Source organism: Lytechinus pictus, chromosome 14 (assembly GCF_037042905.1).
Source record: "Lytechinus pictus isolate F3 Inbred chromosome 14, Lp3.0, whole genome shotgun sequence".
In the NCBI taxonomy this organism is placed as follows: Eukaryota; Metazoa; Echinodermata; class Echinoidea; order Temnopleuroida; family Toxopneustidae; genus Lytechinus; species Lytechinus pictus.
Window position 1 is genome coordinate 28,202,418 of NC_087258.1, and position 27,075 is coordinate 28,229,492.

Sequence of the window (27,075 nt, forward strand, 5' to 3'; positions counted from 1 at the left end):
AGGCTAGCTGGAGAAACAATTCGTGGACGAATTGTATAGATTTACCGGTATACCGGTACTTTGACGCCACTTCTTCTGATTTGATTCTTGAAACTGATGACCGAGAATTTGGTTTTCCTCATCTATTGATTCTCGAAGTTGTATTGCTGGTACGTTATAAAAATAAGATTAATTATGAGAGTAATATAAAATCGAAAAAACTGGACAGTTCATATTTGTTGAATCCTATCCTTCGATTGATTAATTGCGAGTTTAGCTTTGCGGCAGCTGCTGCATCAGCGACCGGCCCGGAGAGCTTCGGCGAGCTAACCCTAGCCTTACCGTATAGCCGCATGTGGGGTTTTGACCTGGTGCATTGCATGGCATTGCGATTGGCATTAAATTGGGTGCGGCCTATTTACAATGCATACTCAGACTCAGCTGAGTCGGAGTTTGGCCCCTGACCCTCGCGATCACGATGCCTGGAGCGGAAACTTGTCATGAACTAAGTAGGAGTAGGCCTATACTAGCTATACTAGGAATGGGGGATCGGGTGTCCGGACACTTTATATTTTTGAAGCCTTCTTTTTTGTCTTTGGATTACACTAAAAATACGAAATCAATAATTGTAATCATCCTCTATTTTGTTCTTTATAATATTTCATGACATTTTGTACTAAAAATTGATAAAACTTCCCTTGTAAATTTTTCCAAATGACTTTCTAAAATTGATCGTCCGGACACACAACCTGTCCGGACACACAACAACTGGGTATACTAGTCTAGTAGGATGGGGGGTGGGGTGTCCGGACACTTAATATTTTTGAAGCCTTCTTTTTTGTCTTTGGATTACACTAAAAATACGAATTCAATAGTTGTAATCATCTTCTGTTTTGTTCTCTATAATATTACCTAACATTTCGTACTAAACATTTTATGAAACTTTGCTTGTAAATTTTTCCAAATGACTTTCTAAAACTGATCGTCCGGACACACAACCTGTCCGGACACACAACAACTGGGTATATGGTCAGTTCCCCCATGTCTGCGTGGTCTCCCAAGTCTGCGCACCCGCGTATCTGCGCGATTCTAGTAAAAGAAGATGTGCAACGAGCACGAACTTTACACATGCAATACATAGACAGGTATTCATAAAAAAATCCGACTCAAAATGGTGAAAAAATAATGAATTCAGGGCATTTCATGTGACGGCCTCAAAATACAGCCTTTCTCATCAAAATCCCCGAATCGTGTGCAAAGTGAATGAGTGCGCAGACATGGGGTACCATTTTTTTTTTCAATCTGAAAATGACTGCCCGAAGTTTTTTCAAGAAAATCCTATATTTTCTTTCATTTTTTAATGAGAAATTTGGTATACTTACTCTCAATAATATAAGGAACATTATTATCCAAAAGATTTTGTGAAATAAGAAGAAATTCATTTTAAATCTTAACTCAAATTGTTAGGTGCGCAGACTTAGGGCCCACCATCATACTAGTAAGCACTCCTAGTACCAATGAGGTCCAAACATTAACATGTATGGACCTCATAGGCGACAATGCGTTAAAAACAGGTTAGAAGTCCTGCACCCAAGTATTTTTATGATATTAGTGATTATTACTAAAATGCGAGCTTTGTCCTCATTTGTTTATCATTTATTAAAAAAAATGCCCATTAACTATAATCCTACTCCTACTTTAAATGTTATAAAATAAAGGGAAACTTACATTTGAGTCCTTTTTCGATCAAAGCGGTACGAAGCTGATTTTCAGATCACATGATACGAGTAGTCATCACCTGATCGATTGACTATCCATTTTTAAAGACCGCAACAATTATAAATTTTATTATAAAAAAATATAGAATAAACTATTGTATGATATTATGTATATCTCTACAATTAAAAAATATTTTGTGATATAAATTTCATAGTTGATGTAAAAATCGCTATTTAACAGAATATTGATTAAAAAATAAAAATCAAACAAAAAAAAACGCCTTGGACACGGTGCAAAAAACCTAACGATTTGGCCGCGTTATTAACAACTATCGTAAGGGGTGCTCTATTTATAAATAAAAAAGAATGCAGCTGTCTACCGCGGCGTGGTTTGTCGCAAGAGTTGGGACGAATCCGTGGGAATTCTGCAGAAAATACATCAAAAGAACTGGTGAGTACCTATTAAACATTATCAAAGTAGTAAATAGGTTATACATAACTTGTAGACATATGTTTTAAAGTGATGTTGATGCATAGTTCCAAGCTAGGGCGGCCCAAATGTGCGTGAGTGGAGTCCCAGTTTATTAACACGGGTAAGTATTGGGGTGTCGCCTAGATTGCTAGTAAGTAACAACAGTTACTAAGTAGTTAATAATAGTAGGGTGCAGGGCGCGACAAACCCGCTTGCCCGGGGCAAGTGAAAGTGCCGTGCGGGCAAGCATTTTTCAAAGTCAATTGCCCGATCGGGCAAGTGCTTGTTTTGAAAATGAAAAAGATAAATTGACAGTAAAGTTTAATAATTTTTTGATAAATTGCAATTATCGGCCAATGATCTCTCATACACTGTCATACCAGTCAAAAAACAGTGGAAACATGTCAAATCAGCGCCAATTTACCGACATTTTATCGCCAGCGGTCCCGTTCGATGGGGGCTGCAATCTTACTTTCTAAACTACACTGTGCGCATGCGCTACTAATCGACGAAGGAGCTAGCTGGGGAAACCCCTCTCTCGCTACAGTACATGAGCGATCGCGAGCCAGTTGACTCTCGAGCTAGATCGCGCTGAATGCATGCAAGCTTCGGACTGACTCGGCCAGGACCAGGGTGACCAGACGTCCCGTATTTTATTCATTTCTAAAATATTTTATTCATTTTTTTTTTTAATATATAAAAAAAACCACCAAATATCATTAGGATTTTTGTTATATGATTGGATTGTTTTTATTTGCTTGAAGTTTGAACTTTTTCCTCTTTCTTTCTTTTCTATCCTTCCTTCTTGCCCTTTTTTGTTACATATCTATTTTTATTTCCTGATCCTTTCTCTCTCTCTCTCTGTTCATTTTCTTTCTCTCCTTTATTACATTTCCTTTTTTTTATTTCCTTTATTCCTTCTCCCTTCCACTCGTTTTTATTTTCGTTCTTTCTCTCCTTCCATTATTTTCTTCTTTTTTTTCATTCTGGCCTCCCTTCATCCTTTCCTCCCTCTCTTTCTTCCTTTCTTTCTTTCATTATTTATTTCATTTTGTCCTTATTCTTTTCCCTTATACTTTCTTTCCCTTTCTTCCTTCATTCCTTCCTTCCCTCCTTCCTGTTTTCTTCTTTCTTTGTTTCTTTCTTTCCAAGAATGAAGGAAACATTTTCTTTCCTTCATTCTTTCTTTCCTCCTCCTTTTTTCTTACTTCCTTTTTGTCTTTCTCTTCTTTATTTTGACTTTCACACATTTATTCATCTTCCCTTTTCTTTTTTTTCTTTTTATATTCAATTCAAAGAATGACAGAAACCTTTTTATCTATTTTATTCTCTCTCTCATCCTTCTTTTATTAGAACTTTCTTATATTTTTTTATTTGCATTTGGCTTCATGACATCGGCATCATGGTGATATAATTCTGTGTATAATAAAAACTTAAACATTCCTCTGAAACAGCAGATTTTCAGCCATGGTCCATACCAGTGCTCCTAAATAATTTAATTGCCTGCCTGAGTCCTGACCAGTTTTAGAAATCTGAAGAAAAAATCTGCTGGAATTGTGCAAAAACATTATTTCTAAAATAAAGACTTTTTAATTTTGATAGTAGTTATGCCAAAATGCATGATTCTAAACTTATATCAGATCTGTATCTGTCATCTGACCTGCATGCATCGTCAGAACAAGTACAGTTTCCAAACATGCTTACCTTGACTTTTGACTGGATCAAACAGCGTAACCTGCAACATGCATCGGGAGCAAGTGAATGGGACCGTGCAGCTTGGAGTTTTTCAATAGTTAGTAGAGCAACACAACAAAGACTGTCAAGTGGACAAAATTGATCTTTCCAGTTCACAATTCAATAAAAAACGGGCAAAATAACACAGTTCTGGTTCCCTTATAGTCTGAAGTTGTCGAAAACAGAATTCGGATATCACATGAAGAAAACGGTAAATTCGAAGAAAAATAGAGACCAGGAAGGTGAATCAGCTATCAGTGTACTGCTGGCTTGCACAGAGAGCTGAGTGAGTCGATCATGTGACGTCATTATTCTCGACTGTTTTTGATCGCGTGATTGTCTGTCTGGGGGCAGCTGGGGGGCTGAGAAGGGTCTCTAATAATTTCATTTCTTGCATTTCCACGACATCAATAAGACTTTTTAGTGACATTATTTGTGTATAAAAAGACAAGACCTTTCCATTCATATATAATTTGTCTATAATCATCACTTTCGTGAATTTTCTTTGGATGTATACTTTAAGGACAAGTTTATATGATCATTTTAAATAAGGATTTAGAGATAAATTGCAAACCCTTATTTTTGGAGCATTTGGTTATGCAGATGACTTGACACTGCTGTCACCTAGCGTGACTGCTCTTCAAGAAATGATTAAAACTTGTTTAGATTATGCCATTAAATTTGATATTCTGTTTAACCCTGAAAAGAGTCAGTTAATAGTTTTCAGCTGTAATGGTAAACCAGTTATGGATCCAGAAATCACGATAAATGGAAGACATATTAATATTGCATCAAAAGTAACTCATCTAGGGAATGATATTTCTAAGAATATAAATGATTTTGATATCTCAAAGTGTGTTGGAGATTTCAATCGACAATGTAATATGTTTTTGTTTAATTTCAAATATGCTAACTCTCACATAAGAAATATATTGTTTCATAAATATTGTTCGAGTTTCTATGGCTCACAGTTATATCCTCTGTTTGATAAATGTTTTGATAATATTTGTAGACAATGGCGGGTTGCAATAAGAAGGGTTTGGAAAATTCCATGGCAGACACACTGTCATCTTTTGCCTTATTTAGCAGGTGTTATGGATCCAGAGTTATGGTTTGCAAAAAGATGTTTATCTTTTGTTGTGAAAGCTATGAATTCCAAAAATTATACAGTGGCACATATAGCTGGAATGGCCAGGTATGGAGCTCATTCTGTGTTGGGAGGTAACATAAGATTCTTGAATGATAAGTACTTCATGGATAACAATGAAATTCAAAAGCAGTGGGCTGTGCAATGCCAAGTGAATGATGAGACAATACGCATAGTTGAACAAGTAAAGGAATTGATCAACTCGAGGGATGATTATTTATGTAAGGGTTTCCTTAACCGAGAGGAGTGCGAGGAAATTATCTCGTATTTATGCACACTCTGATCTTACCCTGTTATACATGTATTTTGTTGTTGATGGTTTTTTTTTTTTTTTTTTTTTTTTTTTTTTTTTTTTGTCTTTACATATATTGTGAATGTGCCTATTTGTAGAATATATTGTATACATATTTTTTTTTTAATTTAATTTTTTTTTATATGTGCTTTTTAAAGCGAATAAAGAACTCTTGAATTGAATAATAAATTTATAACAGCTCTCGGAAGCTAAAAATTTGGATTTGTGTGTGTCCATTTCTTAACTACACAGTCTATGGCAGAGAAATGCTGAAAATTGACCTAATTTCATTCTTCTTTTTTGCAGCCAATAATCAGATTTTGTTCAAAAATGTTACATTTCTGTCAGTCTGAAGGTCATTTCTCTTCAATTTCACAAAGAAAATGTGATATTTTCTTGAAATAAGAAAAAAAATTTTTTTTCTCCAGACACCTTGACAGCTGGCAGCCGTCTGTTTAGAATTAGAGGAGTTTTTAAACATTTTTATTTATTTCTTAAATTTCTCCTTGCATGCCTTGTACACAGTCACAGACGGCTCGCTATTGTGCAGCCACCATTAGGGGGTTAACAATGCAAAATCCCCCTGACGGGGCTCATCGATTTTTGTCTTTATTTCATAAAAACATATAAAAAGAAATGTACCAAAATGAAGATTATTCCGTTTTGGCCAGAAATGCACCAAAACGGGGAAAAATAATCTTAAAAGGGGAAAAACAGTGACTTACTTCGGCTGTCGCGCAACTTCATTTCCCTGTTTTATCCGAACTTAATACATAAAACATATGGCCATTGAGTCCCTGTAAATATCGAGTTAGAACTTCGGTCTCTGTATTTGGTGAGTGGAGCCAACAGAGTTCAGAAGAACAACCTTGAACCTTGACCCTTGAAGAAGTACTCTCCCAAAAAGCGTACACGCTGTCCTGGAGAGGGTTGTGCTGTGTCAGGTGCTGCCAGTGCTTCAGGTGATGTGGTGATCCTGTGGTGGTATACAAAAATACCAAAATACAGAGACCGAAGCTTTTGGTTTAGGCGGACATATGCTCTCCAAAATGGGGTAGAATGGAGTCGCAATAGCACTCAAAATAAAAGGGGAAAATATAAATTATGCACTTACCTCGATTATATGGATGAAGGTCTATCGTGAGACACAGAATCCTGACATCGAGGCACAAACTGGACCCTCAAAAAAAGGAAAAGTTCTGTCTCGTTCGTTCTGTAAAAATTGAAAACAAAATGGCCGATAGATAACCGGGATCGATACCGAGAATGAACGCGACAGAGGTCTAACTTCCATTTTTGAGGGTCCAGTTTGTGCCTCGATTTCGGGATTCTGTGTCTCACGATAGACCTTCATCCATATAATCGAGGTAAGTGCATAATTTATTTTTTCCCCTTTTATTTGGAGTGCTAATGCGACCCCATTTTACCCCATTTTGGAGAGCATATGTCCGCCTAGTATTACACGGACAAGTCCTGGGCTCGGACCAAAACAAAAATACAATAATTGAATCATAAAAATCATGTTTATTTCCGTAGTACAAATGTTGAATATTAATGTCATAAAAAAATAGAGTTGAAAAAATTATGGTAAACGGAAATAATTTACTTACTACCAGAAGCTTGTTTTTTGCCAAAAAATCGGACGCGTAGAGTTGTGCGCCACGATCAATTTCGGCAACTTCAATCGCACACTAGACTAGACCCCAAAATTATTGCTTAGTTGTTGATGAAATAATTTATTTTTGCTGCGCAAATGCCGGAGTTTGGCTCCACTCACTAATACACAGACTGAAGTGTTGTTGGCCCGTATGTAAGCTAAAGACAACGTATTAGCAGTAGCATTAGATCTAATATTTGGCGGAAACCCGATTTTCTGATGTTTTTTTTGTACATAATATGTCACATTATAAAAAAGGAATTACATGTAACTTGACAAGAAAATATATAAATTTTAGAAACTATATTATACCTTAATTTCTTCTTGTTTGAAAAATGCTAAACATGTGTTAATTAAAAAAGTGTGGGATTTGAGCTTGCCAGCGAGAAGAAAAATTTGTACCGTGCGATTAGGATTCTTTTTTTTTCCATTTTTTAATGTTGGCAGCCCTGGCATGTTATTCATACTTCAATAACCCCTTCCTTTATTGGACCATCACATTCAGTCTCAAACTTATTCCCATACTTCAATAACCCCTTCCTTTATTGGACCATCACATTCAGTCTCAAACTTATTCCCATACTTCAATAACCCCTCCCTTTATTGGACCATCACACTCAGTCTCAAACTTATTCCCATACTTCAATAACCCCTCCCTTTATTGGACCATCACACTCAGTCTCAAACTTATTCCCATACTTCAATAACCCCTCCCTTTATTGGACCATCACACTCAGTCTTAAACTTATTCCCATACTTCAATAACCCCTCCCTTTATTGGACCATCACACTCAGTCTCAAACTTATTCCCATACTTCAATAACCCCTCCCTTTATTGGACCATCACACTCAGTCTCAAACTTATTCCCATACTTCAATAACCCCTCCCTTTATTGGACCATCACACTCAGTCTCAAACTTATTCCCATACTTCAATAACCCCTCCCTTTATTGGACCATCACACTCAGTCTCAAACTTATTCCCATACTTCAATAACCCCTCCCTTTATTGGACCATCACACTCAGTCTCAAACTTATTCCCATACTTCAATAACCCCTCCCTTTATTGGACCATCACACTCAGTCTTAAACTTATTTCCATACTTCAATAACCCCTCCCTTTATTGGACCATCACACTCAGTCTTAAACTTATTCCCATACTTCAATAACCCCTCCCTTTATTGGACCATCACACTCAGTCTCAAACTTATTCCCATACTTCAATAACCCCTCCCTTTATTGGACCATCACACTCAGTCTCAAACTTATTCCCATACTTCAATAACCCCTCCCTTTATTGGACCATCACACTCAGTCTCAAACTTATTCCCATACTTCAATAACCCCTCCCTTTATTGGACCATCACACTCAGTCTTAAACTTATTCCCATACTTCAATAACCCCTCCCTTTATTGGACCAACACACTCAGTCTCAAACTTATTCCCATACTTCAATAACCCCTCCCTTTATTGGACCATCACACTCAGTCTCAAACTTATTCCCATACTTCAATAACCCCTCCCTTTATTGGACCAACACACTCAGTCTCAAACTTATTCCCATACTTCAATAACCCCTCCCTTTATTGGACCATCACACTCAGTCTCAAACTTATTCCCATACTTCAATAACCCCTCCCTTTATTGGACCATCACACTCAGTCTTAAACTTATTTCCATACTTCAATAACCCCTCCCTTTATTGGACCATCACACTCAGTCTTAAACTTATTCCCATACTTCAATAACCCCTCCCTTTATTGGACCATCACACTCAGTCTCAAACTTATTCCCATACTTCAATAACCCCTCCCTTTATTGGACCATCACACTCAGTCTCAAACTTATTCCCATACTTCAATAACCCCTCCCTTTATTGGACCATCACACTCAGTCTCAAACTTATTCCCATACTTCAATAACCCCTCCCTTTATTGGACCATCACACTCAGTCTTAAACTTATTCCCATACTTCAATAACCCCTCCCTTTATTGGACCAACACACTCAGTCTCAAACTTATTCCCATACTTCAATAACCCCTCCCTTTATTGGACCATCACACTCAGTCTCAAACTTATTCCCATACTTCAATAACCCCTCCCTTTATTGGACCAACACACTCAGTCTCAAACTTATTCCCATACTTCAATAACCCCTCCCTTTATTGGACCATCACACTCAGTCTCAAACTTATTCCCATACTTCAATAACCCCTCCATTTATTGGACCATCACACTCAGTCTCAAACTTATTCCCATACTTCAATAACCCCTCCCTTTATTGGACCAACACACTCAGTCTCAAACTTATTCCCATACTTCAATAACCCCTCCCTTTATTGGACCATCACACTCAGTCTCAAACTTATTCCCATACTTCAATAACCCCTCCCTTTATTGGACCATCACACTCAGTCTCAAACCCTAACATTTTAAGGATTTTTTTTATTTTAACCATTTTTTTTCACATATGTTTTAGCAATATTGCAGCCATGAATGATACCAGTAAAGCAAGTGAGACGATCTCTCAACCAAGCTTTTTTAGCAGAATTGGGACTGGTTTATCACAGGTAATTTTGTTTTTAATCTCTACAAGGCCAATTATCTTAACATTCTCTTGTCCATTTGAAGCAAGGTTTATATTCCCCTGCAGAAGAATTTTTGTATTTTTTAATGCACTACAACAAAATACAGGTCAAGTTAATTAAAAGTCCACAAGTCAAAGGGTGAATTTTTACATGAAAAATTGTACTCACACCAAACAAAGTTGACTAACTTTTAGGATATGTGTTTCCACAAGTTATGTTTGAATTCATTAGTAGATGTTTGTGCGAGTTTTTCATATTTCTTTGTTGATTTATATATTGATTTTACTTATTTATTACATTTGTCATATTTTTAGGGCTTTAATGTTACTTGACAATTTCAGAAAATTAACCGTAGAAATGTGAATGATTGAAATCAATAAAGAACCTTGTTTAGGGTGTAATGTAATGTGGCATCCGTTCATTTCTAAATTGATTTGCCCTTTCTCTCACTCTCTGTCTCTCCTTAACAGAGGTATCAAAGTCTTTTGGATCGATCTGTACCCTTTGCCATTCCAAGGTGGATTGGATTTATCAGCTTTTATATCATTTATTTAGTCAGGATATTCTTCATTCAGGTTAGCACATTTTTACCATTTTTGTCTCACCTGCATAGCAGAGTGAGACTATAGGCGCCGCTTTTCCGACAGCGGCGGCGTCAACACCAAATTTTAACCGAAGGTTATGTTTTTGAAATGACAGCATAACTTAGAAAGTATATGGACCTAGTTCATGAAACTTGGCCATAAGGTTGATCAAGTATTACTAAATATCCTGCCTGAGTTTCATGTCACATGACCAAGGTCAAAGGTCATTTAGGGTCAATGAACTTAGACCATGTTGGGGAAATCAACATCAAAATCTTAACCTAAGGTTAAGTTTTTGAAATGTCATCATAACTTAGAAAATATATGGACCTAATTCATGAAACTTGGACATAAGGTTAATCAAGTATCACTGAACATCCTGCATGAGTTTCATGTCACATGACCATGGTCAAAGGTCATTTAGGGTCAATGAACTTTGGCCAAATTGGGGGTATCTGTTGAATTACCATCATAACTGAAAGTTTTTGGATCTGATTCATGAAACTTGGACATAATAGTAATCAAGTATCATTGAACATCCTGTGCAAGTTTCAGGTCACATGATTAAGGTCAAAGGTCATTTAGGGTCAATGAACTTTGGCCAAATTGGGGGTATTTGTTGAATTACCATCAGAACTTTGAAAGTATATTGGTCTAGTTCATAAAACTTGGACATAAGAGTAATCAAGTATCACTAAACATCCTGTGCGCATTTCAGGTCACATGACCAAGGTCAAAGGTCAATGAACTTTGGCCATAATGGGGGTATCTGTTGAATTACCATCATAACTTTGAAAGTTTATGGATCTAACTCATGAAACTTGGACATAAGAGTAATCAAGTATCACTGAACATCCTGTGCATTCAAGGTCAAAGGTCATGGAAGGTCAATGAACTTTGGCCATGTTAGGGGTATTTGTTGAATTACCATCATATCTCTGTAAGTGTATTGGTCTAGTTCATAAAACGTGGACATAAGAGTAACCAAGTATCACTGAACATCTTGTGCGAGTTATAGTAGTTTTCAAAGTCAGCACTGCTGCTATATTGAATCGCGTGATGCAGGTGAGACCGCCAGAGGCATTCCACTTGTTATTTGAAATATTTTTTGGAGTAATTTGGAATGTATTTATAATTTTCTTATACAAAGTCCTTTCTGAAGACAATTCATGATAATAACAGGTATCGTTGCTGATTACTTTAAAATGATAAGTTTATTTTCCCTGAAAATTTGACATAATAATTATCAAGTGTCACCAAGCAGCAAGGCAAAGTCCATTAAAATAGCATCAATAGTAACACTTTCTTTTCATCATACAAACAAAAATTACTTTTAAATGGAAACATGCACTAGATTACCACAGGGCACCAAGGCCTTAAAAGACAGGGAACTTCTTTTGACCTTAAGTCTACTAATAATCAAGGCCATAATGAGGGTATCAGTGGCCATGGCCTTGGGTGGCTTTTTTAAAGTTAATTTGATATCTGAATCAGTCTATAGGATCAGGGTCAAAGGTCATCATTGGCTAAAGAGAATTTTAGTGTTATTTTAACAGATACAAGGGGGGGGGGGGGAGGGGGTTAAACAAAGACAATGAAATCAGCAAATATGATGGAGTTTGCAGAATTGTAAAATATTTCTTATTTTTCCTTCCATTTTCCAGGGCTGGTTCATTATAACATATGCTCTGGCGATATACCACCTGAATCTATTCATTGCCTTCTTGTCACCCAAGATAGATCCAGCAGTTACAGATGACCCAGGTATGTATGTCATAACAGTGCTCATTGTAGCAATACAATCAATAGATCAGTTGGTTGATCAGAGGGTCATTTGTTGTCATACAGCATGGTGTTGTAATATTCATCAACTGATGTCTTCATTATTCATATAGCCTTTTAAAATTGCGCTTTTCATTAGATGAAGTGAAAAGCAAGAATGCATAGATCTACATGTATGATGAGTGACTGGTAAATAAATGTCATGTCCCCACTTTCTCTTTTCATATACTAGTGTACTAGGGAAGTTTCCATGTAATTATAATAATTATTACATGGATTACAGTATAATACATGTAATAGAAATTGCAAATTTTTACAACTTAGATTCATATCTTTCTTATTTGTCTGATATTGTTCAAACTTTTACCTGTGTAATTCTTGTATATTTCTTTTTCCTTTAAAGCAATTTAAACAATACCTTTTAGGAGTGCATGATTCTCAGACTTATGACTAAATTTCTACTCACACAATGTCTGTCAATATAGTGAAATGTTATCTGATTTTCACCATTAATTCAATTCAGTTTGATTCAATCAATGTGTGTCAAATCATCAAGCCTGATCTAATTGTTTGTCTTATTCCAAGTAAACACGATTAGAAAATTATATACACAAAAAAAGAAGATAAAATCGAAATATTAACAGCTGTCCTTCCTAATTGTAATTTTGTATAAACTGTTAATTACGAAACTTTCCCATCAGAAAGCTTGGTACAGAAATTATGTTGTTTTTTTATGACAGGTACATGTATGTTCAAGCATGAATTAGCAATTATATAAAGAAACTCCTTATTATTTTTCAGATGATGATGGGCCTGCATTACCCACCAAATCAGGACAAGAATTCAGACCTTTCATCAGAAGATTACCAGAGTTTAAATTTTGGTAAGTATCTCTGGACAGTAGGTGGTTTCCAGTAGCCATGGATGGAGTTGTCTGTCTACCCATCCTGTATTAATTCTTGCAATACTAAAGAAAGGTTTGACAGATCATTTCAAACTCAGTCCAAGTATGTAGGAGTACTCATAATGTGATTAGTATAGGGGTGTCATGAGGTCAAAGGTCACAGAGGTCATTGTTGGGGCAACTGAAGAATCATTTCAAAGGACCAATTATTAAATTGGCTCATGTATCATATGCATATGTGAGGATGATCTGATTAGATTTTAGGGATCACATACAGTCCGGGTCTTTACATTCATGAAAATATGTTGTCATTATAACCACATAACAGTTTGAGGGATATACTTGCCTCATGTATAGAGTGACAATGATTTAATGAGATTTTAGGGATCACAAGGGTCATAAATTTTAAATAGTGTAGAGCATTGTGGTCTGTTGGTTCTGACAGAGAGCATTGAGCTTGAATTCTAGCCATGGCATAATTTCATTTAGCAAGAAATTGATCCACATTGTCCTGCACTCAACCCAGGTGGGGTAAATGGGTACCTAGCAGGATTAAGCTCCTAGAAGCTGGAGCCAAACCTAGGGTAATATATGGTGCTGCTTCAAATGGGCAATTAGTAGATAATCAGCACCTCATATTATTAGGGATGAATGTCAATTATGGTAACAATTTCATAATTAGAACACAAGAATTTGTACAAAATCCAATGAAATGATTGCTGAAGTAGGTATAAATAAAAATAAGTATGTGCCAAAAGTTTCTGAATAAAACTGTAATTGACAAGAAATGTGCAAAGCAAGCATGATGTAGAGTCATTTTCCTATCAACAATAATATTTACACTGCGCTACATTTACTTATTGTGTTGGTGATCATCAGTGTGATTGTTTTTGTGTCATCTGCATAGCAGAGTGAGACTATAGGCGCCGCTTTCCGACGGCGGCGGCGTCAACATCAAATCTTAACCAAAGGTTAAGTTTTTGAAATGACATCATAACTTAGAAAGTATATGGACCTAGTTCATGAATCTTAGACATGAGGTTAACCAAGTACTTCTGAATATCCTGCCTGAGTTTCAGGTCACATGACCAAGGTCAAAGATCATTTAGGGTCAATGAACTTAGACAATCCCGACCTTTCGTTGGAAGAACGCGAACGCTTATTTACGACGTTAGATGACTTTAGAAGAGACTTTTGTGCCCGTCGTCATGGTCTTAAAACTCTGTCCTGCAATGCAAATTGTGTGACATGAGGTTTTTTTTTCGTTTCGCATCTGGAACGGAAACATTCAATTTGCGTTTCGTGTGCAAAATTCTGGTTGCTACTATGGTAACAGCGATATATCCGATTTAGGACGACTTTCCAAATCCACATTTGGTTCCTCCCAGAGCTCGAGAGGCTGCCCGGGGGGCCCACTTTCATTGAAGGGTGGATACCAGGCGCAACAACGCGTAAAAAGGGAAAGAGTGGGTAAGTACGTTACGTATAGGCCTATGTAACGTTATAAAGGTGTCAAAAACGATGATTGAAATACTGAAAAAAGGGATATATTTCCAATACTTGTAGGGTTTCACAAGCCAAATAATTGTTAAAAGATGCATTTTCATAATCTGGAAAAGACTTGCTTCCCTTGTTTAGGGTACTTTTCGAAACCCCATGGTCGTGCCTGGTATCCACTCATCAATGGAAGTAGTCCCCCCGGAATTTGAATCTAACCCCCATTTCTGGGGAAAGTAAAACATAATACCCTTTACATCGTGTGCTAGAGGCGTATCGTTTGTGCAGAAGGAGTGAACAAAAGAAACAAAAGAAACCCGCATGCAAACGTATTGCTTACGCTGTGTACATATGCGAAATGGGTTGGGCTAGAGAGGTGATCTGACCCATGGAATCAATTGCCAGTCATCCACCAATAATCCACATTAAATGCAATATCGATTCGATGGACTGTAATGATCTATATCTAAGCCTTAATTTAGTAACTTTTTCCTCACTCAATATGTACTCAATTTGTTTGAAAAACCACTTTCTTATCCACGTCATATTCAATTTTAGGTCCTGCATTTCGAACATCTCCAGCCATCAGTTGTAATACATGCATGTATGGCGCGCGGGTGTCGCGGGAAAGAATTTTGCACACGAAAAGCAGATCTGTAGGGCCTGTAACCCCCCTGTAACACAAATCTTAGCATTGATTGTAGAGCAGTTTTCTACGTTTGATTCTATTGACTATAATATACAATCAATCTTAAAAATCAAGTGTATGATTAAGCGTCAACTTTTGTGTTAGGGGACCCTAATATTAGCGTCCGTGATGATTGCGAAAGGTGGCAATTATCGAAATCTTAAACTAAGGTTAAGTTTTTGAAATGTCATCATAACTTAAAAATTATATGGACCTAGTCCATAAAACTTAGCCATTAGGGTAATCAAATATTAATGAACATCCTACTTGAGTTTCAAGTCACATGACCAAGGTCAAAGGTCATATGAACTTTGGCCATGTTGGGGGTATTTGGTGAATTACCATCATAACTTTGAAAGTTTATGGATCTGATTCATAAAACTTGGACATAGGAGTAATCAAGTATCACTAAACATCCTGTGCAAGTTTTAGGTCACATGACCAAGGTCAATTAACTTTGGCCATTTTGGGGGTATTTGTTGAATTACCATCATAAGTCTGAAATTGTATTGGACTAGTTGATAAAACTTGGACATAAGAGTAATCAAGTATCACTGAACATCCTGTGCGAGTTTCAGGTCATATGACCGAGGTCAAAGGTCATTAAGGTCAATTAACTTTGGCCATGTTGGAGGTAATTATTAAATTGCTGTCATAACTTTCATAGTTTATGGATATAGTTTATGAATTGAGGACATAGGGGTAATCAAGTATCACTGACAAGTCTTAGGTCACATGATCAAGGTCAAATGTCATTTAGGGTCAATGAACGTCGTACATGTATTGTATCATTATATGAATGGTGATTTTGTGAATAATTATTCTATAGTAGTTTTCAAAGTCAGCACTGCTGCTATATTGAATCGCGAAATGCAGGTGAAACTGCCAGAGGCGTTCCACTTGTTTAGCTTAGATTTAATGATTTCACAAAGCTCAGTTAATATAACTACCAGATTGAGATCTGTGATGATATAATGACAAATAACCATGGTTTCCAGATTTTTTCATGAAAATCAGTGTCTATTGCAACTAAATGTAGTTTAATTTATCATTCAAGTTTAGGAGTTATGTTGGTGGATAGTTTTAAATATTTTTGCGCAGTTAAGAAATAAATAAGTTCCTTCAGTCTATATATTTTTTTGTATTGCATACATTGTGTTCTAGAATGACTAATTGAATCTGATGGCCAGGGAATAATAAATCGGTATTAAAGCGAAGTTGGCTCAGTCGGTAAAGCATCTGCTCGTCGAACCAAAGATCGTGGGTTTGAGTCCACCCCGGGCGGATCACTGAAGCCAGTGCATTGTGTGTAAACGTCTCTCCCATGTTTCATAGATGCAGGCTATGTTACAGTGGTAAACACTCCGTCCCTTGGATAGGACGTTAAATGGAGGCCCCGTGTAGAGGAGAATCACCACCTTTGCACGTTAAGAACCCACTGCACTATTTGAATAAGAGTAGGGGAAAACCCCGGTGTAGTGGTCCACCTGCATTCCCCAACCAGTTATCGGGAGGAAAGACCTGCGGGTCACAGTTCTGTGTGCGCGCCCTTCTTGGCGACCCAGATTTGCTGGCTCCTCCAATGCGCCTTTGAATGTCTTTGACAGATATATGGCGCTATGCAAATGCTGTGCATCATCATCAAAGCACTTAGATACTTTTAATGTATGTCTCAGGCATCTTAAAAGTTATTGTATTATGTATTTTTTTCCTCTTCTTGCCTTTTGTAACATTTTGAATGTCATATTGTATTCAATATTTATCTCATATATATCTCATATAAGAAAAATAAACAAAAAAAATAAAGATTTTGTTCATCTTTGATTTCAGGCATTCTGCAATGAAAGCTATATTGATAGCTATGACTTTAACATTCTTTGAAGTCTTCAATGTTCCTGTTTTCTGGCCTATCTTAGTTATGTATTTCTTCCTGCTTTTCTTCTTAACAATGAGGAGACAAATTGAGGTAAGTATTGTACTGTGACAAAATAAATACATGTATTTGCTTCCAAAGACATTGATTTCTTCTCCCAAGCAATTGATGCTGATATGTGACCGCCACCCCAAAACCACCAATAAGTCGCCAAAATAGTAAATTGGTCTTCAAAAAGCAAAACATTGAAAATTAGCTTATCTGAAGACTCCTTTTATTTCTTCTTCTTTATGCTGTAAAACTTCCAAATTGTAAAGTTGATTAGAAGACAAGAAAATACAAGAGTTTGTTTGACACAAGTGTTTGTGGACTGCTTGGAAGTTTAATTGAAATTGCAGTGTGCACATCTCATGCTTGAGTGAACACAATCTTCAAACGTTGTTTGAAGAATAACCCTTTATTCTTACTAAGTTAGTTTACACAATCAACCATAGACATGACTTACTTTACTTTGTCAAAGTAGGGCCGAAGAACCCTTTATTCTTACTAAGTCAGTTTACACAACCATAGACATGACTTACTTTACTTTGTCAAAGTAGGGCCGAATAACCCTTTATTCTTACTCGGTTAGTTTACACAACCATAGACATGACTTACTTTACTTTGTCAAAGTAGGGCCGAAGAACCCTTTATTCGTACTAAGTCAGTTTACACAACCATAGACATGACTTACTTTACTTTGTCAAAGTAGGGCCGAAGAACCCTTTATTCTTACTAAGTCAGTTTACACAACCATAGACATGACTTACTTTACTTTGTCAAAGTAGGGCCGAAGAACCCTTTATTCGTACTAAGTCAGTTTACACAACCATAGACATGACTTACTTTACTTTGTCAAAGTAGGGCCGAAGAACCCTTTATTCTTACTAAGTCAGTTTACACAACCATAGACATGACTTACTTTACTTTGTCAAAGTAGGGCCGAAGAACCCTTTATTCTTACTAAGTCAGTTTACACAACCATAGACATGACTTACTTTACTTTGTCAAAGTAGGGCCGAAGAACCCTTTATTCTTACTAAGTCAGTTTACACAACCATAGACATGACTTACTTTACTTTGTCAAAGTAGGGCCGAAGAACCCTTTATTCTTACTAAGTCAGTTTACACAACCATAGACATGACTTACTTTACTTTGTCAAAGTAGGGCCGAATAACCCTTTATTCTTACTCGGTTAGTTTACACAACCATAGACATGACTTACTTTACTTTGTCAAAGTAGGGCCGAAGAACCCTTTATTCTTACTAAGTCAGTTTACACAACCATAGACATGACTTACTTTACTTTGTCAAAGTAGGGCCGAAGAACCCTTTATTCTTACTAAGTCAGTTTACACAACCATAGACATGACTTACTTTACTTTGTCAAAGTAGGGCCGAAGAACCCTTTATTCTTACTAAGTCAGTTTACACAACCATAGACATGACTTACTTTACTTTGTCAAAGTAGGGCCGAATAACCCTTTATTCTTACTCGGTTAGTTTACACAACCATAGACATGACTTACTTTACTTTGTCAAAGTAGGGCCGAAGAACCCTTTATTCTTACTAAGTCAGTTTACACAACCATAGACATGACTTACTTTACTTTGTCAAAGTAGGGCCGAAGAACCCTTTATTCGTACTAAGTCAGTTTACACAACCATAGACATGACTTACTTTACTTTGTCAAAGTAGGGCCGAAGAACCCTTTATTCTTACTCGGTTAGTTTACACAACCATAGACATGACTTACTTTACTTTGTCAAAGTAGGGCCGAAGAACCCTTTATTCGTACTAAGTCAGTTTACACAACCATAGACATGACTTACTTTACTTTGTCAAAGTAGGGCCGAATAACCCTTTATTCTTACTCGGTTAGTTTACACAATCAACCATAGACAGGATTGTACCATAAATGGACACATAAGAATTAGGTGATATTCAAATAGTAAATTTCTGAGAGGGAGATAGGTTTACTTTTTTCAGTTGAATCATTTCTTGAGCATTTTTAAAATTTATGTTCAGAAGTGAAAGAGTTGGCACTCTGTCTTCTAAAATAAAAGTGACTCGTATGATTTGAAACACAGGTGACAGGTGGGGGAGCAAAATTGGTTCTGGAATGGCTAAGATATAAACATTTAGAAATATTCATGAATTTTCATTCTAAGAGGTTCTCATGTCAATGAGATTTTTATTCATGTGAATATAAATGTGATTTTTATTACCATACCCACATAAATAATCAGGGAATTGCATGGACTGTGATGATTGATATGTAATCATTTTGAATTATTTTGATTAAAAAAAAACAGTGTAAATGTCAGATGTCTTTTCATAAAATTTAGATAATATGAGACCACTTGTATGCCAATTATGCTTGAGCTATAACTTTCTTTGCTAATTTCATTTGACAGCATATGATCAAGTACAGGTACCTACCTTGGACACGTGGTAAGACAAAGTACAAGGGAAAGGAAGATACAGGCGATGTGATTGGCTCACAATGACATAATGCCCCTAGCAGCGCAACCAATCAGGACACAGATAAACCAACATAGATCTTCTTCAGATTGTTACAGGTCAACTTCCCTTGATATTCCCCAAACCAACCATTTGTATGTATATCACCTGCTGGATATCTGCCATGAGTGTTTGTCTCAGTAGAGATTATCTTACTCATACAACAATTCCTTTCAAGATCAGTTGTAAATTTACAATGGAAATTATCATTTTGGAGTTGTTCTAAAACCTGTCCAAGTTGTTTCCATCGTTAGTAGGGTTGTGCAGCACATAGATACATGTATATGTTTTTATCTTTTCTAAAGATTTACAGATTTGTTTTTGTATGAAATAAAGCATGAGACGGATGCTGATTCGAGTTGGTCTCATATTCATTCTGAAAGATGTTTCACAGTGTGATGGGAGTCACTCTTAAATTCCCAGTTTCATGCGGTATGTAAGGTATCACTGCATTGGCCAAATAATGCTATTGAAGAGGACGCACGCTATTGCGTATTAGTAAGATTGTGCGTTACATATCATGTGCTCATTGGCATTTAAGCACGGATGTAAAGGCGACCGCACACCTTGCGATTGGTCTGCGACTCAATTTTGGAATAAAACGTAGTAGAATTTGATGCTATTGAGACTTGGAATATCTTACTGTGTATGTTTGAAATCATCATACGAATACCTATGTTTGAATCTGTGACTATGCTATCATCCTTCTTAGAATAAAAGCGAATTTAATATCTAGTCGTAATGACGTCATAGCAGTCGTATGATTGGCTACAATTTGAAACTAATTTGGCCTTTACTCCAAAATAAAGGCTTACAATCTTACAAAATGGTAATATTAGTATTCTTTCAATTAATTTTAACCTCAAATAAAATGATGTGGTTCACTCACATTTTCCGAAAATGAGCAAAATGCGATTTGTTCCAAAATTGGATCGCAAACATTGGTGAGGTGGCCTTAAGTCACACTGAACTCACACCCTCCAGGTGGGTGTTTCATAAAGCTGTTCGTAAGTTAAGAGCGACTTTAAGAACGACTGGTGATCCTTTCTTGTGGTAAATGGTATATTCATTGGCGATGGTTAAGCCGTGAGAAAGGATCACCAGTCGTTCTTAAAGTCGCTCTTAACTTACGAACAGCTTTATGAAACGGCCCCCAGGTATCATTTTATCCTGTTCTGATCTCTGTAGAACAATTGATGCTATTTGAAACTATAGCTTTCCGTCTTATTTTAGCTTTCTCACAATATTGGAATGCAGTCATGAACTTGAATCAAATGGAAATCAGAGTAATGATCTGCATCCAATCTTGTTTATTTTTAGTGTGGATGGTTCTGTTTCACGGTTATAGATGTATTATTATACCGTGCAGCAAAGAGCATGCCTTCTGTAATTGAAACTTTGATGAATTTAGAAAACAAAAAAAAATAACAAGAAAGAACACAGGTTAATCCTGTTGAAATCATTTAACTTGATCTAAGGCATGACACTCAATTAAGTGTGATCTTAGCTATTCAAAGCACCACTTATGAATCTATTTAATGAATCTTTTTAAAATGAATAATGAATTAATGAAACAAATAATGAAGTGCAAATAGCAATATTTAAGATAAAGTTAGATAGTTTTGTCCTTACACTACACCATTTAGCATTAGACCTAACCTATGTGCCCAATTTGAAACCCTTGATATATATATTTTTTCCAAATTGTAAGTTTCTTACTGCTCAATTTTGTCAAACTTTCACAAATCTTCCTCTCCCCTTTTTGTTTTAAAATCTTACAGAACAATTTGCCATTTGGGTTGTGTTAAGAATTTAAAAAGAAGTTAGAAACCGAATTTGGTATGATGTTTTTAACACCAAAACGGGTAATTTCAATCATTTAAAGGTTGTCTTGTCTGCATACATAGCATAGGCGCCGCTTTTCCGGCAGCAGCGACGGCATAAACATTTAAATCTTACCAAGGTTGATTTTTTAAATTCCATCATACTTAGAAAGTATATGAACCTAGTTCATGAAAATTGGACATAAGGTTTAAATCAAGTATTACTGAACATCCTCTGCCTGAGTTGCAAGTCACATGACCAAGGTCAAAGGTCATAAGGGTCTATGAACTTAGTATTTTATTATCATGTAAATGGTGTTTTTTGTGAATAATAATTCATCTTAGTCGTTTTCAAAGTCAACGCTGCTGCTATATCGCGTGATGCAGGCGAGACTGCCAGAGGCATTCCACTAGTTTTTTGGTTGACATTTGATTTCTCTCTTCACAAACTTGTTGATAAATGGCTAATACTGCTTTAAAAAATAAATAAGTTCATTCCAAGTAAATGGTTTCTTAAAGTCGACTTTATAATTTTACATATTTATCCTTTGTTATGGGTTACAGTTTTATCACCCTATGAAATTTTCCGATTATTTAAATCAAAATTTTTCTTAATGCATGCTCTTTACTTGAAGTTTTGATGAGACTTGCCTTTTAATTAGTGAAAAGGGATTGTTAATGTTGCACGTTGAGACAGATTTTGTCCTGGCATTTATATATATATAACATTGGGATGTGATGAGTGTGCCTCATCAATGTGTTTAAGATGTCTATTCAGCATTTTATGTTTATGAATTACCAAAGCAACACAATAAATCAGTTTGATGGTCCAAAACTTATGAGGCTATTCACAAAATTGCAACATTAAAAAAATTATGATTTTTGAAGTTTCTACCAGTTCACTTAATATATCCAATGGTATGGTATGGAATAATAATAATAATAATAATAGGCATTTATATAGCGCCATCTATCTAGAAATATTCTATTCCGAGGCGCACAAGAAAAGAAAGAATAAGAAAGCTTGGATGAGTGTCAAAGTTCCAATAACTAATATTGTTCGAAAAGATAAGACTTCAGTTTATATTTGAAGGTCTCCAGTGATGGTATAATTCTTAAATATAACGGCAAATTATTCCAGAGAGAAGGTGCAGAGGCAGAGAAAGCTTGTGCACCATATGCTACACGTGTCTTGGGAGTCTTAAAAGTTGCTGGTGTGATGATCTCAGGCTACGAGCTGGTGTATAAGGCATGACAAGGTATTTTAGATAGTTTGGTGCCAAACCATTTAACACTTTCCAAGTGAGAAGAAGTATTTTAAATTCTATACGCTTCCGGATTTGCAACCAATGTAACTTTTGGAGAATTGGTGAGATGTGTTGATATTTTGACATACCAGTTAAAACCCTGGCAGCTGTATTCTGAGCATACTGAAGTTTATTAACATTGCGTGAGGTTATATTAAAAAGAAGAGCATTTCCAACATCTAATCGAGATAGTACAAATGAGTGTATAAGCATAGCAGCAGACTTGTAGTCAATGGCTTTCCTGATGCTGTTAACATTATGAATATTATAGTATACTGATTGACATATTTTCTTTACATGTGCATCCATGGACATATTTTCATCAAATACGACACCAAGATTTCGAACTGATGACAAGGCTTTAATCAAGGAGTCCCCAACCTGTATAGTGCGGTCCTTAATCAAATGACTTTGTGATTTAGAACTAATAATCAACAACTCTGTTTTACTTTCATTTAATTTCAACTTATTATTTAGCATCCATGACCGCATATCATCTATTGTTTTGGAAGATGAAATATTAAATATTGCTTCTTCTTCCTCCAATTGTTCAAAACCGGTATGAACCCTCCAGTATCTACACAAGAAAAGTGTAAATATTTGAATTTCAAGATATGAATTTTGTAAAAAGAAATACATGAAAAAAAAACCATTATCATTATGAACATGTTTTCCGATCTCATTTAATACTGATCATGTTATCAGTGTGGGGGAGGGCATTTCCAGCCTGCACCCCTACTCTATGCAAGCCACAATTAACATTTTGAATTGCCAATTAAGTTTAATTTTCCTCTATAGATTCCACTGAATAACTATCAGGAGTAACTCCACTATCAAGTAACTCTTTGTAAGACGGGGGCCCAGAGATATGAATACTTTTCACACAGTTAAACCAATATAGATAAGGATTGTATTAAAATGTGTGTTGGCTATTAAAGTGTTTTCAACACATTACAACAACATATTTCAATGATATTATCAGTATTGTGCTTAAATTAGTGTTTATTTATTTAAACCAACTTGCTTGATATTGTCAGCTTGATCGCCAACTACATGGCTAGGGTTTTATTAGGGTTCAAGTTCTTCCTGTGAGTAAAAACCTGACTTATAAGCTCCCAGAATGATCTCCTTAGTGGTAATCATGTCAGGTCTCTATACAGACCTGGTGGGTGTTTCATTAAGAACGACTGGTGAACCTTTCTTACACACTAAATGATCATAAATGGTGAATATCAAGACTATCAAGAATATCAAGAATAACAAGACATGCACATTACCGACTGTACCGTTCTTCTTTGCATGATTTACCCACCAGCCCAGTGCATTGACCTGATGAAGGAGCACATATTTGTTAAAGGACAAGTCCACCCCAACAAAAAGTTGATTTGAACAAAAGGAGAAAAATCCAACAAGCATAACACTGTAAATTTCATCAAAATCAGCTTTAAAATAGTGTTGATGTTCTAAAATTTTGCTTAATTTCACAATATAGTTATATGCACATTCTAGCTGGTATACAAAATAGCAGACTGATTACATCACCCACTCACTATTTCTTTTGTATTTTACTATATGAAAAAAAAAGGAATATTGTATAATTCAAACAATGAAAAACAAAAGAAATTGTGAGTGAGGGACATCATTGACTATTTCATTTGCATGTCACTGAGTTGTGCATATAACTGTTTTGTGAAAGATAAGCGAAACTTCAAAATGTCATAACTTTCTTATTGTACATCTGATTTTGATGAAATTTTCGGCATGCTTGTTTGATTTTTCTCTATTGATTCCAATGAACAATTTTCTAGGGTGGATTTGAGTCCTTTAAGTTGATGTGGTCGGGTTGAAGTGAGTAATCATAGATGTGATAAATGTCATGAAGTTTTGTGAAACATCCCTCATTCTTTCTCTTCAGTTTATTTAAACTTAAATTTGATAGCATGAATTTCTGAAGTCTTACATTGTGACGTTATGTTTGAAGGGATTGTTTTCATGTTTAAACAAAGCTGTCCCAATTAAAATTTACTGCTGTAAAAACAATTCTTGTTTTATTCAATGAAGACAAATGACTGAAAATGCTGTTTAGTCGGTTTTTAATAACTTCTTGAATAATATAACTACACTGTATATTTGTGGCCCATTTATTTAGAATATAATTGTAAGTAATATTGCCAGGGCATGGTTAAGTACACTTTCTTTTCTTTTATATTTATTAACGTTGTGCCCATCTAGGCAGCTTTTGATTTACAAGATACTTTGTAATACTTGGGCCGTGCACCTGAAATGGGGGTGCTCTTATTCTCAGACTGCACAACACCAAGACAGCCTTGGAAATATCTGTCTCATAAGCTGAATAACAAATCATAATTCCAGCGCTTACTATGTGATGCGATTCAATTGCACTAAGATCCGTTTGGTAAGTGCACACATTGCAACAGCCAAAGACAGCTCCATTGCACCTGCATTCTACATTTATGTTGTCTGCACTTAAGCAGCGCAGCTAATTGGTTGTGACATGATCGTCTAGGACATTATCTGATTGGCTCCGATTATCAAAATTACAGAAGAATCACAGGGAAGATATGATATGTCAAATGTCTGAGATTTGGTCTGCGAACCTTCTGCCACAAATAGTGCAGTGTAATTTTGTTGCTATCTGATCTTAATACATTTGAAGTGTGCACTGGCCTTAAAACTGTGATATGTTTAGTGCTTGCAATAGGATATTATTCCTACTCAAGTGTTTGATTGTTTTTATTATACTATTAGTTGTAGACATAGTTTTAATGTAGTTGTATCATATTTTTGCACCATTAACTGAACAGCCACTATGAGAATGAAACATGGCAATGATAGACCCAAAATATAGAGGTACATGTAAAGGGAGTCTTGGCACTGTTTTATATTCTTGTTAACTTAAAAAATTCTTTATCAGATCATTGTTTACATTATGATTATGACAATAATAGAGTTATTCTTGTATTGTAACATGTATCCAGCTCATTGTGGAAACATGTTATGATATCAGAGAAGAATTCAGGTACGAATAGTTTATATGGATTCTTGTTCATGTAAATGTACGTATTATAAGGCATTTTTTACCATGAACTGAAGGAACAAGAATATGTGTTAAAGATTTGTGAATTATAAATAGTAAATCTGTCTTCCTGCATTTATTATTTTGGCTTCTTTTTCAATCTGCTGACATTATATACCCATCGCAAAGTCTACTGCATTCAGGAGTTGGTTGGTTTAAATAGAAAAGAACACATCCTTGAAGCTTTGGTTGAAAAACCATCTAAGGATATAAACTGCATTTTGATTTGTTTTATGATATTACTAGCAAGCTGCTCCGTATTTCAATTCAATTCTAATAAACATTTATTTTCTTCCATTTCACAAATTTCCACATTAAATTCATACAAAAATCATTTTGTTATGAAGAATATAAATATGTACATGTTAGGTTTAAAGAAGAAGGCGTATACCCTAAAAGCAAAGGCTTGTGGCGGGATACGCCTATAGACATAAATACAATACAGTAAACAATACAAAGAAAGACGAAGGGCTAGAAAAGGGAAGAGAAAAGAAGAGAAGGAAGGGGAACGAGAGAGGGAGACGTGAGTGGGGAGGCGGGCATGAATTACAAGATAAAATAGTGTTCAACAAATGTATCAGTGGGGGCAAAATATATATTATTATATCTTACTTAAATTAAATCATGTATGCTGATTGGTTTAAAAACCTTGGATGAACCGAACATATTCTCACTATTTTGTGATGTTGAAAATGAAACGCCCACTGAAGAAAAATTGCTATTCTATGACGTCAATGATGGAATAGTGCACTATTCCCCTGGGGGGGGGGGGGCAGTCAAATATATTGCTGCACATGCGTGACCAAAAAAACGCGTTTAAAGTGTTTTGTCAGTTTTGGACACGGTCCACGCAAAAACACTGATTTTCAAGAAAAAGGGTGGTTTTGAAAGACTGGTCAATCGCCTGGTCAATGGTCAAACTGGTCAAACATAATTTAGGGTATGTTTTTTTCCCCAAAGCTTTTTTTTAAAGACTAGCCAAATGTGTTTAGGGTATTTTTTTCCCCAAGCTTTCCCCCCCCCCCACCCCGAGGTCATATTTTGGCGACAACTTGTTGAGGGGCCAAAATGCGTAAATAAAGCCCGCGAAAAATTTGTTTAGGGGGTTATTTTGTAGAGAAAAACTTGTTTAGGGGGTGTTTGGAAATTCCTTGGTCACACGTGTGTACAGCAATATATTTAACTGGCCCCCCCCCCCGGGACTATTCCATCATTGACGTCACAGATCATGATGGCGCAAGCACTAATAGGCGTTCTGCGCGCTGAGCGTGTGGCTTCAGGAAAAGTAGGTCAGTCAGCGCAGCAGGGTTATCTTGATTCAGATTAAAAAAGGATCAACTATGAGTACAAGATCTAATGCTCTAA

General features: G+C 36.0%; 1 protein-coding gene across 3 annotated transcripts; it reads left to right on the forward strand.

The window, feature by feature from the left end:
• LOC129276378 (protein RER1-like) lies at positions 1–25,771 on the forward strand. 3 transcript variants are annotated; one of them, XR_010295745.1, is made up of 8 exons: positions 10–149; positions 9,483–9,573; positions 10,062–10,166; positions 11,840–11,939; positions 12,759–12,840; positions 16,877–17,012; positions 19,378–20,467; positions 20,621–25,771. XR_010295745.1 is itself a non-coding variant. In XM_064109735.1 (7 exons), the coding sequence occupies exons 2-7, from the start codon at positions 9,496–9,498 to the stop codon at positions 19,468–19,470; spliced, it is 594 nt and encodes a 197-aa protein (XP_063965805.1). In that variant the 5' UTR covers positions 1–149; positions 9,483–9,495; the 3' UTR covers positions 19,471–25,771. The 3 variants fall into 3 exon arrangements, 1 of the variants encoding a protein (XP_063965805.1); XR_010295746.1 differs by having other exon boundaries at positions 11–149; positions 19,378–20,005; positions 20,641–25,771; XM_064109735.1 differs by having other exon boundaries at positions 1–149; positions 19,378–25,771.
• The last annotated feature ends 1,304 nt before the right edge of the window (positions 25,772–27,075 follow it).

What these genes read in the sequence shown, in the direction of transcription:
- LOC129276378 (XM_064109735.1), top strand. Translation starts at nt 9,496, where the DNA reads ATGAATGATACCAGTAAAGCAAGTGAGACGATCTCTCAACCAAGCTTT. An exon ending in TTGGGACTGGTTTATCACAG is followed by an intron (nt 9,574 to 10,061) that starts GTAATTTTGTTT and finishes TCTCCTTAACAG; the next exon opens with AGGTATCAAAGTCTTTTGGA. An exon ending in AGCAGTTACAGATGACCCAG is followed by an intron (nt 11,940 to 12,758) that starts GTATGTATGTCA and finishes ATTATTTTTCAG; the next exon opens with ATGATGATGGGCCTGCATTA.